The sequence below is a fragment of the Petromyzon marinus genome, chromosome 59 (genome assembly GCF_048934315.1).
Source record: "Petromyzon marinus isolate PM22_M1 ecotype Great Lakes invasive population chromosome 59, UKy_Petmar_22M1.pri1.0, whole genome shotgun sequence".
Taxonomy (NCBI): domain Eukaryota; kingdom Metazoa; phylum Chordata; class Hyperoartia; order Petromyzontiformes; family Petromyzontidae; genus Petromyzon; species Petromyzon marinus.
This window is the reverse complement of record NC_133725.1, coordinates 3,051,094-3,065,246: the sequence shown is the minus strand read 5'-3', so window position 1 is coordinate 3,065,246 and position 14,153 is coordinate 3,051,094. Positions and strand designations below refer to the sequence as shown.

The 14,153-nt window shown below is 52.2% G+C and overlaps 1 protein-coding gene across 4 annotated transcripts in view; it reads left to right on the top strand.

The window, feature by feature from the left end:
* Window positions 1-14,153, top strand: part of LOC116955461 (multivesicular body subunit 12B-like) — a 67,375-nt gene that overhangs the window by 51,310 nt on the left and 1,912 nt on the right. For all 4 annotated transcript variants that reach the window (XM_032976557.2, XM_032976554.2, XM_076053015.1 and 1 more), the window contains 4 exons: window positions 1,062-1,223; window positions 3,641-3,741; window positions 9,257-9,312; window positions 11,461-11,520. In XM_032976557.2, the coding sequence (XP_032832448.1) occupies window positions 1,062-1,223; window positions 3,641-3,741; window positions 9,257-9,312; window positions 11,461-11,520 (379 nt within the window). The remainder of the gene's footprint in view (window positions 1-1,061; window positions 1,224-3,640; window positions 3,742-9,256; window positions 9,313-11,460; window positions 11,521-14,153) is intronic.

The following is a 14,153-nucleotide window of genomic DNA, read 5'->3' as shown; positions in this document are numbered from 1 at the left end:
ATCCTCTCCATCATCCAAACCATCATCGTCACCGTCATTGTCCCCATCATTACCATCGTCGCCATCACGGGGTACATCGTCGCCATCACGGGGTACATCGTCGCCATCACGGGGTACATCGTCGCCATCGCGGGGTACATCGTCGCCATCACGGGGTACATCGTCGCCATCGCGGGGTACATCGTCGCCATCGCGGGGTACATCGTCGCCATCACGGGGTACATCGTCGCCATCGCGGGGTACATCGTCGTCATCGCGGGGTACATCGTCGCCATCGTCGTCATCGCGGGGTACATCGTCGCCATCACGGGGTACATCGTCGCCATCGCGGGGTACATCGTCGTCATCGCGGGGTACATCGTCGCCATCACGGGGTACATCGTCGCCATCGTCGTCATCGCGGGGTACATCGTCGCCATCACGGGGTACATCGTAGTCATCGCCATCGCGGGGTACATCGTCGTCATCGCGGGGTACATCGTAGTCATTGTGGGTACATCGTCGTCATCGCCATCACGGGGTACATCATCATCTTTTTTATTCTTAGTTTTTTCGGTAAAGTCACGTTGAAGAGAAACAACAAAATAACAAAATATATATAAAACAATAAAAAATTCTCACGACGTTTCGACCATAACTCAAACGTTTGTTATTTTGTTGTTTCTCTTCAACGTGACTTTACCGAAAAAACTAAGAATATGAATTACTGCAGTCACGAAAGCTTTAAATCAAAATTTACATCATCATCGTCGTCATCACGGGGTACATCGTCGTCATCACGGGGTACATCATCATCGTCGTCATCGCGGGGTACATCGTCGTCATCGTCACACGTGATGAGCCATTTTGTTGCTCTGTAATTTGTGATAGCCCAGGTCGCTTTTGAAAGAGAGCCACACAGCTCAGTGGGCCTTAGCTGCTAAAATAAACAAGAGTTTAGTTTCATTTGCATGGCGATGACGACGGCCATGACGATGACGGCGGTCATGATGATCGTGACGATGACAACGATTTTAACGGTGACGCTGATGACGGTGACCCCCGTGTTCTCCGTTGCCCAGGGAGACCAACGGGATGCGGATCTGGTACCGCATGGGCCGGGTTCCCAAGGTCGTGCCGGCTCCCGCGAGGAAGGAGGTGGCCATGGGGACGACGAGCGAGGCCACAGCGGCGGTATCGGCGGCACTCCTACAGCAGTCGACACCTCACCCCAACCTGCCACAGTGCGTACTGCCTACCTGAGCACACACACAGAGCTGACAGCCACAGTACGTACTGCCTACCTGAGCACACACACACAGAGCCGACTGCCACAGTACGTACTGCCTACCTGAGCACACACTCAGCCCCAACCTGCCACAGTACGTACTGCCTACCTGAGCACACACACACAGAGCCAACAGCCACAGTACGTACTGCCTACCTGAGCACACACACACAGAGCCGACTGCCACAGTACGTACTGCCTACCTGAGCACACACACACAGAGCCGACTGTCACAGTACGTACTGCCTACCTGAGCACACACACACAGAGCCGACTGCCACAGTACGTACTGCCTACCTGAGCACACACACACACAGAGCCGACTGTCACAGTACGTACTGCCTACCTGAGCACACACACACACAGAGCCGACTGTCACAGTACGTACTGCCTACCTGAGCACACACACACACAGAGCCAACTGCCACAGTACGTACTGCCTACCTGAGCACACACACACAGAGCCGACTGCCACAGTACGTACTGCCTACCTGAGCACACACACACAGAGCCGACTGCCACAGTACGTACTGCCTACCTGAGCACACACACACAGCGCCGACTGCCACAGTACTTACTGATCCAGCTTGTGACAGTACGTACTGCCTACCTGAGCACACACTCGGCCCCAACCTGTCACAGTACTTACTGCCTGCCTCGGCACACACATGCACAGTCCTGACTGCAACAGTACTTACTGAACAGCTTGTCATAGTATGTACTGCCTGCATCAGCACAAAGACAAAGATCCCCCTCATTGCCTTCACAGACTGTAGGGGCAAGTGCTGTTAGTGAGCAGCGCCTATGAAGGCCGGCACGGCACACGAGGGGGTGGGTGGCCAGCACCACGCCCGGGGTCTTGCTAGCGGCAATGATCACACACCGCACCAGGCACTCATTTGAGGCCGAGTCGACCTAGGGGAGGCCCGGGACCGGTTCAGATCATCGTCACCGGTGTCGGCCGTGAGCGGGAATCGAACTCGGGAAGCAGTCAGAATCGGAATCTTTATTTCGACTGCAGGAGAAATCCGATGAGCTATGAAGCTCCTTTTCACAGACGTCCAGTATGGGTACGGAGGTCGGTGGACTGTAATTCATCGCTTAAACGCGAGAACCTTTGACAGGAACGCGTCTACTGCCACGCGAAATGGGGAATTGCGCACCCCAAGCACTCGCTCACTCGCAGGTTTGTTGAGCAACCATTGGAAGGATGTCATCAACCAAGTCAAACTTTAGCTGCCTTGTTGTACAGCCATTTCCATTTCTTCCAGAGGGTTGAGCCCGTTTTCGAGTACAGCTCGCCATCACTTCCCCCGAACCCCCTGCAGCATAACAAAATGCGGCTTAACTTAGCCCACCCCCCACGGCCCTTCCTGGCTCCTCCCCCACCCCACCTTAACCTGTATATAATCTCGGGTGTCTTAGAGCTCTCTTCACTTGATACAGCTATTTTGCTGTGACTGTTCCACCTGAAGACGGAAGCTTGTGTTGCCTCCGAAACGTCGTGATTTAATTTGGTTGTTTTCATTTTTTTGTTTTACCTACGTTGACTTTACCGAAAAAAAAACACTTAAATTTCGATTTAAAGCTTTCGTGACTGCAAGGATGAATCTTCTTTGGTTCTTTCGGTAAAGTCACGTAGAATGAGAATAAAATAATAAAATAACACAATCAAATTCTCACGACGTTTCGGCCACAACGCAAGCGGCCGTCTTCAGCTCTGTCGTCCCGACAGGTCTGTTCCTTTCACCTGAAGACGGCCGCTTGCGTTGTGGCCGAAACGTCGTGAGAATTTTATTGTGTAATTTTATTATTTTATTCTCATTCTACGTGACTTTACCGAAAGAACCAAACAAGATGAATCTCTGACACTTCTCATTCTTCTTTCGTACCACTGCTGACGTAGATGCGGAGCCAACAATTAACAATTTCACATTCATGTCGGTCAAGCCAGACAACCACGTCAAGGAGCCAGTGGAGTTGTATCATCATCATCATCGCCGCCGTGATGTCTCCTTCGTATTTGTGGATCGGCGGGCACTGCGTCCACTCTCTGTTCTTGATGACCACAGTCGCACCACCACCACCACCACTACTGCTACTACTGGAGAGTTTTAAGTGTTCCATCCGTGCATCGGGCATCACCCGCATCTACTGCTGTGCCGCCATGGTCTGCGCAGTCGGTGCGTTTTAGAGTGGACCGTGAGCAGCCTCGTGCAAAATCAAACCCCAGGGGGATCTTCTGCTTCGGGTCTTTCGTAAGAGATGCCGTTCACGAGTTTGACGAATCGTAAGCCAGGGCCGTGATGCGATTTCATTCATCCGTTCATTCCGTACTCCCCCACCCACCCCCGCTCCGTTGATTGCCTGCAGTCAGAAGTCTCTGACCCTGCCGTCGAGTTTCAAGAAGGGTCTCGCCCTGTCCATGGGACACACTCAGCGCAACGGTGGGGACAACATCTACGGCATAACCGGTGAGCGGTGCGCCCCCGCGAAACGATTTCCCCCACCGTCGATGCAGCCGTCGCTACCAGCTAACCAAACGGCTCCACTTTTTTTTTTTACCTGGTTAACTGGCTTTCTTTTTCAGAAGCGACCTGGCCATCACAAATGCTCTAGCTCAACGGAAGTGGCTTATCGTTACCGCGTGGAAATCTGTAGCAGCCAAATGCATACGGGGTGAACCCCCGTACAGTTTACTCCGTATTCTTGTGCAGGGAAATTGAGTTTTCAGGTCCATACGGCGTACAGCCGTTTCACTACGGGCCAAAAAAATACGTCTTTGTTTATGTTTCTCCCTTGTGATGGGCCTTTGTAAGATGAACGTTGAGATTTGTAAGGGGCACGGGGTGACCATCTGAATTGGTCAGTGGTAAGGTAGGGCACTGATAAGGGGTTGACGGGTATGCAAATACACTAAAGGCATGTTTCTACAGACTCGTAGAGATCCATAGACCTATACAGACCCACGGAGCCCCCCCCCGAGATCCACAGACTCGTATGGAACCATAGAGACCCATACTCGCTGAGACCCATCCAAAAACTAAACTTTCTATTTTACCGGGCGAGGCCCACTGAGCCATACGGCCGTTTTTCAGACGCGACCTGGCCACAAGCGATAGCTCCACGATGTGGCCTATCATCACGTGGACATTTATAGCAGCACAAATACTCTCAACGAGTGATGTGGAGGGAAAGACCGGAGGTCCCGGACAAAAAATCTACGCAACCACGGGGAGAGAGAAAGAAGACACCGCAAACTCCAAATATACAGCAGCAGGCATCAGGGTCGGGATCGAACCCACGACCTCCTGTACACCAGGCGAGGTAGTTAACATCTCCTAGCCACCGTGATGATGATGAGAGAGAGAGACACGCAAACTCCAAATATACAGCAGCAGGCATCAGGGTCGGGATCGAACCCACGACCTCCTGTATACCAGGCAAGGTCGTTAACATCTCCGAGCCACCGTGATGATGATGAGAGAGACACTGCAAAATAAAATAACACAATAAAATTCTCATTCTACGTGACTTTACCGAAAGAACCAAAAAAGATGAATCCTTGCAGTCACGAAAGCTTTAAATCAAAATTTAGACACCGCAAACTCCAAATATACAGCAGCAGGCATCAGGGTCGGGATCGAACCCACGACCTCCTGTACACCAGGCGAGGTAGTTAACATCTAGCCACCGTGGCGCCCCAATTTTTGTTTTTGTATATTAATTTGTTTTGGAATCCCAATATTCAAAGCCTGAAATACATATTAGTTTAATGAAATAAAATACATATTAGTTTAATGAAATAAAATACATTTCTACCTACGTGACTTTACCGAAAGAACCAAAGAGTTATGGATTCCTGCAGTCGCGAGAGCTTCAAATCAAGATTGATTGTCCTTCCCCTGCACCTCTGATTAGAACGGCTGGCTACGTACGGTACAAAAACAGTTCAACATACGTGCTTTACTTTGGGGGTGCCACGTTTTTCTAGGAGATGTTAACTACCTCGCCTGGTACACAGGGGGTCGAGGTTTCAATTCCGACACCACAGCGCCTGCTGTATATTTGGAGTTTGCATGTGTGTTTATACGTAAAATAATTTCCCCGTTTTCATCCCGAAACTGCACTCGCTTTTAACCCGAGCCATGCACGCGCGCAGTCAGCGTCACCGTTGATCACGGCACGCGATTCCTCGGTCAACTCGGTGGGGTCTCGGGGGGGGGGGGGGGGGAGGGGGGAGGAAATAAAAAAATATCTAGAAAAAAAATTAACAAAAATTTTATATTGTAAAAAAAAAAATAAGACTAAAAGCCCGACGTCGGAACGCACGAGCGTTAGCGTTCGAAAGCTAATTAAATTTCGGAACAATGCGATGAAAGGAAGTGGGCTTTAAAGCAAGATTGGCACTATCTTTTTTTTGCTCCCTCTCTCTCCCCCCACCCATCACGACCTGTGGAGAAGGGCCGGTGAGAGAGAGAGAGGGGGTTGGGGGGTTGGGCTGGTGGGGTGTGCGGGGGGATGTGCAAACGCTTTTTTTCCACGTTCTCATTTTTGCGAATTAACGTGGATTAAATAATGAGCCGCCACGATCCCTGGGCCGGGCCCCCGCGCGATAAGAAACCATCCCGTGCGTAATTGCCACGGTCCTTCCACGGTGCTGCCACGTATTTTTTTTTTATTCGCCGAGAGAGGAGAGCGAGGGAGCGAGAGATCTACGTGGGAATTGCAGAGAACGCGTTTAATGCATTCTCTTGTACGAACGGTTTGTTGTCCTTTCCCCGCACCTCCGATTAGCGCGGTTGGCTACGTACGGCGCGAAAGAAGTTCAGCGTGTACACACACGTATACAAATGCATACGATAATCAGTTTAACACGTAGGCTTTCTTATTCATAATAAAGCTTTTTGGGTTAGATCGCGTTATTTATAAATGTGTCGTAGCCCTCCACCACCCGACACGGCCAATCGGCAAAAAAAGTGTCACGTTGACAAAGGACAAATAGTTCACTGCTTTAGCCCACCGGTGTGTTGAAGAGTGAATCCACAACATTTACAGTTTGAGTAGTACGACGTTTCGCTGGTAATTACATCCAGCATCATCGAGCAATTCGCCAGAATGCTGATTGGCCGTGTCGGGTGGTGGAGGGTTACGACACATTTATAAATAACGCGATCTAACCCAAAAACCTTTATTATGAAGCATCCGATAATGCACCAACGCTTTCGGCCTCCCTTGTAAAACGTGACAAATGCGTGGGACGAATAGTAAAATAAAATGCTAAAGCATAATCGGACGGAACGTTACGCGTGCGAGATTTTTTTTATTTTTTGTTCGCGCTTAACCCTTTCCCGTTTCGATGACGTGGTGTACGTCGAGAACAACTAAAATACTAAAGAAATAAAACCTCCTGTCAAGGCCGTGCGGGGGGAGGGGCGTCTGCCACCGTTTGGTGCCAGGTTTCGCAGCATCGCGGCCATGTCGCCACGGCTCGCCCACGGCGACTACGACGTCTTTAAAAACAAAAACAACGGCCCTGCTGCGCCTCCTCTCAATTAAAATTAACGGGCGAGATTCGGCAGTGCGGGGGGGGGGGGGGTGTGGGGGGCGGGGGGAGAGAACCCCCGCACCCTACAACTTGCAGACATTTCGAAAACTGGGTGGGGGGGGCGGGGGGTGCGCGGGGGGGTTTGGGTTGTTGAGCGGGGAGAGGGGTTAATGGTTGAACTAAAACGGCGCGAATTAACGGCGTCGCCCGTCGATGGCGTGGGTCCCACCGGGGGGTGAGATGTGATCCCTGGGGCGTCTCTTCGACTGCAAGACGCCCGCGGCACGCTCGCCTTGGCCCCCAACGGACCGCGGCGCAATTAAGGGTGGCACGGCGTTTCCCCTTAATTAGGCAGCCTCCGCTTCCCACAATCCCTTTGGGAGTGCGCAAAATATACCCAGAGTGCTTTGCAAGTTAAACAAGGCACGCGCGGTATAATTTTATCTCCCGCGTCGCATTTTTATTTTTTTTTATTTTTTTATTTTACCGCACGCACGCAAGCACCAGATCGTTTCCTCGCCGTGCTAATTGGAATTATTGATGAAAAGGTTCCGTGACGGTATTGTTCATTATTCTATTCATTAATGTGCTGAGGATTTAATTCCTTTGCCTTCTCGCTCTGCCGTTTGAATTTATTTGCATTATTATTGTTGCTGCCGCATTGTCGCCTTGCAGCCGCCGCTGATGTTATTGTTGCTGGGGACGTTAATGAAACGCCGTGCCGTGATTTGAGTTTGGGAGGCGGAGGGGAGGCGCGGGGGGTGGGAGGGAATTGCACCGCGGTAATTTACGTCCCCGCCGCCACAGAACGCCGAATTTTATCGGGCAATTTCCTTTTTCACGAGAAAAGTCTCCCCCGTCGTGTCGATCCAGCGGTCGCGCCCCGCCGGTGCCACGTCAGGCGCGCTCGCCCGTCGCCTAAGAAGGCGGCGAGGGGCGGGCGGGGGGGGGGGTTGGTGGATCACGCGGAGGTTTTGCCAGGCTTCACCTCCCGTGCGCATCGCAGTGACGCCTTTTACACTCGCCCCGATAGTTGTAATTCTCGGCGCTGGAATTCAGCCCCAATGATGAACCCTTTCCCATTCGGACGACGCACGTGTACACACGGCGTAGGCCGTCAGTTTTTCTTCTGCTTCCGTACGTGCGTCATCGGGACGGAATCGGTAGAATAAGACCACGTGGGTGGTGGGGGGGGGGGCGGGGCGGGGGTGGGGACGTGGCACCGTTTTGGCGTCGTTTTGGCGCCGGCTATCGTAGAGAGGGGTGGCGGCCGCCGTGTCGTTCCGGTTCTCTGCGGCGAGCAACGACGTCGTTTAAAGACCGGCGACGCTGTGGGGTTAACGGCCAGCTGCCCCCCGCACGGTCACACGAGATTCGGCGGTGAACGGGACGCGCCCCACGCCCTGCGACCGGCGGACGCCTCCAGGGCGGGGAAAGGTTTTCGTGCGCAAATATAAATGTGTCGGTTAAAACCCGCCACCACCCGACACAGGCCAATTCGCGAGGTTTGTCACGTAAACGGAACGTGGCCAATTCGTTATTCGTACAGCACACCGGTGTGTTGGAGAGCAGAGGCACAGCATTTATAATCTGAGTACGACGTTTCGCCGGTAATTACAACCGGTATCATCAGGCGACAGCCAGATTTGTGGAGAAATCCTCCACTGTCTCGTTCCTTAGATAGAGGGGCAGATGTGCTGACATCACTTGTGAATCCCTTGAGCAAAGTGGTGGGGGGGGGGGGGGAATCATGAATGCATATAAATGACAATGGGTATCCATTGCCGTTGGGTTATTTATATGGTAATCAACGTACATTATGCATGCACATGCGCGGAATGTGATGGGTTTAATTTTTTTGGGCAATTTTTGCTGACCAGGCTCAGACCATGAACCAAGTCTTTGTGCGAATCTATGCGGCGTCTGTGTGAACCCACGTGCCTCTACGCGAGTTGATGGGGTCTCTACGTCGTTCCGGTCACCGTTGATTTATGTAGAGACCCATAGACTCTGATCGAGACCCAATAAGCTGACACAAAGACCAATGAACTCGCTACACTTTAGGAACCCAGTTTAATCACAACCCAATCTATGTGAGTCTCCATAGGTCCGAGTACATGGATATGTTTGTGAGTCTGTGTGTCTCTTTTTGAGTGGATCTCTGTGCGAGTCTGTGGGTTTCTATTTGGGTCTACGCGTGTGGGTCTGTGCGTGAGTCTCCGGGTCTCCGTGTGAGTCACTGGTGACCCGGGCTGAGACCATCAACTCTCGCCGCACCTGAGGACCCGGTGTAACCGTGGGCGGCTGCAACCCGGATTGTAACCCAGGCCCTCGGCGGTTGCTGGCTCGGCAGCGACGGCCCTGACCTCTGAGACCGAGCGGACTGCCTGTCTTGAAACTGAAATCTCTTAACGCGTGCGTCTGTGCCTGTCTCCCCGCAGCGATAGACGGGGTCCCCTTTGTCCTGAGCGAGAAGTACGACACGTCCTCCAGACACGTGAGCGATTGTTCATGCACGAGCACCCCCTCGCTTGGATCTCCCACCCCCTCGCTCGCTCAGCCTAACGCTCGCTCAGCCTAACGCTCGCTCAGCCTAACGCTCGCCTAACGCTCAGCCTAACGCTCATCCTCACCCTAACGCTCACCCTAACGCTCACCCTAACGCTCACCCTAACGCTCACCCTAACATTCACCCTAACGCTCACCCTAACGCTCACCCTAACGCTCACCCTAACGCTCACCCTAACATTCACCCTAACGCTCACCCTAACGCTCACCCTAACGCTCAGCCTAACGCTCATCCTCACCCTAACGCTCACCCTAACGCTCACCCTAACGCTCACCCTAACGCTCACCCTAACATTCACCCTAACGCTCACCCTAACATTCACCCTAACGCTCACCCTAACGCTCACCCTAACGCTCACCCTAACGCTCACCCTAACGCTCACCCTAACGCTCACCCTAACGCTCACCCTAACGCTCACCCTAACGCTCACCCTAACGCTCACCCTAACGCTCACCCTAACGCTCACCCTAACGCTCACCCTAACGCTCATCCTCACCCTAACGCTCACCCTAACGCTCATCCTCACCCTAACGCTCACCCTAACGCTCACCCTAACGCTCATCCTCACCCTAACGCTCACCCTAACGCTCACCCTAACGCTCACCCTAACGCTCATCCTCACCCTCACCCTAACGCTCACCCTAACGCTCACCCTAACGCTCAGCCTAACGCTCAGCCTAACGCTCATCCTCACCCTCACCCTAACGCTCACCCTAACGCTCACCCTAACGCTCACCCTAACGCTCATCCTCACCCTCACCCTAACGCTCACCCTAACGCTCACCCTAACGCTCACCCTAACGCTCATCCTCACCCTAACGCTCACCCTAACGCTCACCCTAACGCTCACCCTAACGCTCATCCTCACCCTCACCCTAACGCTCACCCTAACGCTCACCCTAACGCTCAGCCTAACGCTCAGCCTAACGCTCATCCTCACCCTCACCCTAACGCTCACCCTAACGCTCACCCTAACGCTCACCCTAACGCTCATCCTCACCCTCACCCTAACGCTCACCCTAACGCTCACCCTAACGCTCAGCCTAACGCTCAGCCTAACGCTCATCCTCACCCTCACCCTAACGCTCACCCTAACGCTCACCCTAACGCTCACCCTAACGCTCATCCTCACCCTCACCCTAACGCTCACCCTAACGCTCAGCCTAACGCTCAGCCTAACGCTCAGCCTACCTCTCGCTCAGCCTAACGCTCAGTCTAATGCTCAGTCTAATGCTCAGTCTAATGCTCAGCCTAACGCTCAGTCTAATGCTCAGTCTAATGCTCAGCCTAACGCTCAGTCTAATGCTCAGTCTAATGCTCAGTCTAATGCTCAGCCTAACGCTCAGCCTACCTCTCGCTCAGCCTAACGCTCAGTCTAATGCTCAGTCTAATGCTCAGCCTAACGCTCAGCCTAACGCTCAGTCTAATGCTCAGTCTAATGCTCAGCCTAACGCTCAGTCTAATGCTCGGCCTAACGCTCAGCCTCAGTCTCGCTCAGCCTACCATACGAAGAATACCACCACCACGGCCACCACCGCCGTTGCAGCCATCACTGCTGACATGACCATGGAGGAGAGACTCTCATCCAGCAGTGGATCCACGTAGCGGCTGTGGACGAAACTAAACCGCTCGTGCTGTGTGTGTGTGTACGCGTGTGTGTGTGTGTGCGTGTGTGTGTGTGTGTACGCGTATGTGTGTGTGTACGCGTGTGTGTGTGTGTACGCGCGTGTGTGTGTGTACGCGTGTGTGTGGGGAGCAGTAGTGTAGCAGTTAGCGTGCTGCACTACAAACCCGGGGACTCGGATTAGATTCCTGCTCACGGCCAACACCAGTGACGAATATCTGAACCGGTCCTGGGCCTCCCCTAGGGAGACTCGGCCTCAAAGTTGGTACCTGGTGCGGTGTGTAGTAAACATCGCCACTGGGGAGACAAAGGCGGTCGGGCGTAGTCTTGGCCAACAACCCCCTCGTGTGTAGTGCCGGCCTTCATAGGTGCTCGGGCTAGCAGGACTTGCCCCAACAGTCTGTTAGGGCTACACGGAAGATCTTTGCCTTTGTGTGCTGTGTGTTTCGCAGGCTCACGGGATGGACATATCGTCCATCGTCATAAAGTCCATCGTCGACATCGAGACTGAAGTACGTTTACTTTGCATGGTTAACGTTGCGTTCGTATGAATCGGGATCGGAACTTTACAGCGGCAAACAATGACATCAACACGATAGGAGTGCAAAGTGCACGAGAGGTCAACAAAAAACACCCAACACAAACACAACGCAACACTAAACCATCTCTACCAGGCAAAGCCCATTGTGAGGTATTAACTATTTTTTTTTTTCGACCTGGCTACCACCAACACGATGGCTCAACAAAATGGTCGCCATCATTTGAACATTCACGGCAGCAAAACAATCTAAATGATCTTGATTTGAAGCTCCCGTGACTGCAGGGAAATCCCCCGCTCTTGAGGCTCTTTCGGCGAAGTCACGTGGGTTAGAAAATCAAATGAATCGCGACATTTCGGGCGCAGCGCAAGCGTCCGTCATCAGGTGAGAAATCAATCTCGGTGCGTGTTTCTAAAACAGGCGAGCAAGGCGTAGCAAAAAATGCAACAGTTTAAAGTATTTTCTTTCAGTTTCTTCTTTCGTGTAAACGTCGGTGCGAGAACAGCTTCGCCCAACCGGTTTCGACAACACAGCGTCTCGTCAGCAGCGTCAGGCTTTTGCTCGTTTGTTGTCCTCATCTCCCCCACACCTACGATTTAGCGCGGTTAGCTACGTATGGCGCGAAAGAAGTTGGACATTCAAAGGACGAAGGTCCCCCCCACATAGACCGAACAGACTGTTGGGGAAAGTGCTGTTGGCGAGCACCGATGCAGAGCGGAGCGAAATTACGAGGGGGTGGGTGGCCAGCACCACGCCCGGCCGCCTTTGTCTCCCTCGCGGTGATGATTTTAGACACCGCACCAGGTGCTCATTTAAGATTGAGTCGATCTTGGGGGGAGGCCCAGGACCGGTTCAGATAATCGTCACCGCTGTTGGCCCTGGGCGGGAATCAAACTCGGGTAACCGGGTTCGTAGCGCAGCGCGCTAACCGCTACACCACCGCTCCCCGCACACACACCTCCACTCCATACAAAGACGAAGATCCCCGCATAGCCTGGTTCTTTCGGTGAAGTCACATTGGTGTATATATATTAACAGACTGTTGGGCCAAGTGCTGTTAGCGAGCACCTACTACATACACGCATTTGTTTTACTGGTAGGAACGAAGTTGTAAACTGAGTGTACCAGCCTGCAATAGATTAATGTGTCCGTCCGTCCGTCCCCTTTCAATGCTTTAACGAAGTGAAATCTCGTGCTGTTGGGTGTAAAATCAGCAATAGACAGCGCAGAGACTTGATATGTCTTATTGCACCCAACATTTGGAAGTATAACAATGTCATAAAATTGCGCAAAATTCCAATGTTCCTTACCAGCCCACCCTGCAGGGACCTGTTTTTACACACCGAATCTCAAACGTAAAATTCCCCCTGGGAATGATGCGGCCACGCACCCGCCTTGCCTGCTCCAGTGGGGGGGGGGGCAGGTTCGTGATGTAACGATGCCACCTGCTGTTGAGGAGCAAAAACGCCGCTCTGCTCTTGGCTAATAAACTATTAAAGCTTTCGTGACTGCATAAAATTACTCATTGGTTATTTTTTTCTTTCGGTAAAGTCACGTATGTAGAAATACAATAAAATTATATATTAAAACAAACTAAAAAAAAAATCTTAATATAATTTAATTGTATTTCTACATACGTAACTTTACCGAAAAAAATCCAATCGGTTAAACTGTTCTTGCCTTTTTTCTTCTTTGGTTCTTTCGGTAAAGTCACCACCACGTAGAAATGAGAATAAAATAATAAATTGATCCAATAAAATAACGCGATTAAAATTCCCACGACGTTTCGGCCACAACACAAGCGGCCTTCATCAGGTGAAGGGACGAGACTGTCCGTCGAGCCAGCACGGTTGGCGATGCTCACGAGTTTCAGCAAGAAGGGTGGGAGGGTGGAGGGGTGGGGGGGGGGTGGGGGTGGGGGGGTGATGCCGCTGCTGCGTGTGAGTGGTGGCGCAGCGGTCGGCGCCGCGCTGCGCTAGGAAGCCGGCGACCAGAGTTCGATTCCCGCTCGCGGCCAACAGCCGGTGACGATTATCTCAACCGGTCCTGGGCCTCCCCCTGGGTCGACTCGGCCTCAAACGAGTAGCTGGTGCGGTGTGTAAAATCATCGGCACTCGGGAGAAAAAGGCGGCCGGGTTGTGGTGCTGGCCACCCACCCCCTCGTGTGCCGTGCCGGCCTTCAAAGGTGCTACTGGTTAACAGCGCTTGCCCCTACAGTCTGTTAAGGCTATACGGGGGGGTGTCTTTATATTTGTGTGTATGTATGTTGAACTTCTTTCACACACCGTGCATAGCCAACCGTGCCAATTGGGGGTGCAGGGGAACGACAAGCAACTAAAAACCAAAAGCAGGGCTAAATAAATGAGTTTTTAAGATAAATAATAATTCGATAAACGAGCGATGGTCTCGCAGTACGTACAGTACACGCTTTGTACTGCCGAGCGTCACGTGATCACAACTGATATAACGAGTGTACTCTTTGGTTCTATTCGGTAAAGTCACGTAGGTGAAAAGATAAAACAACAAAAATCACGGCGTTTCAGCCACAACACAAGTGGCCTTCATCAGGTGAAGGGACCGTGCTGTCACGAGGACAGCGTTGGAAT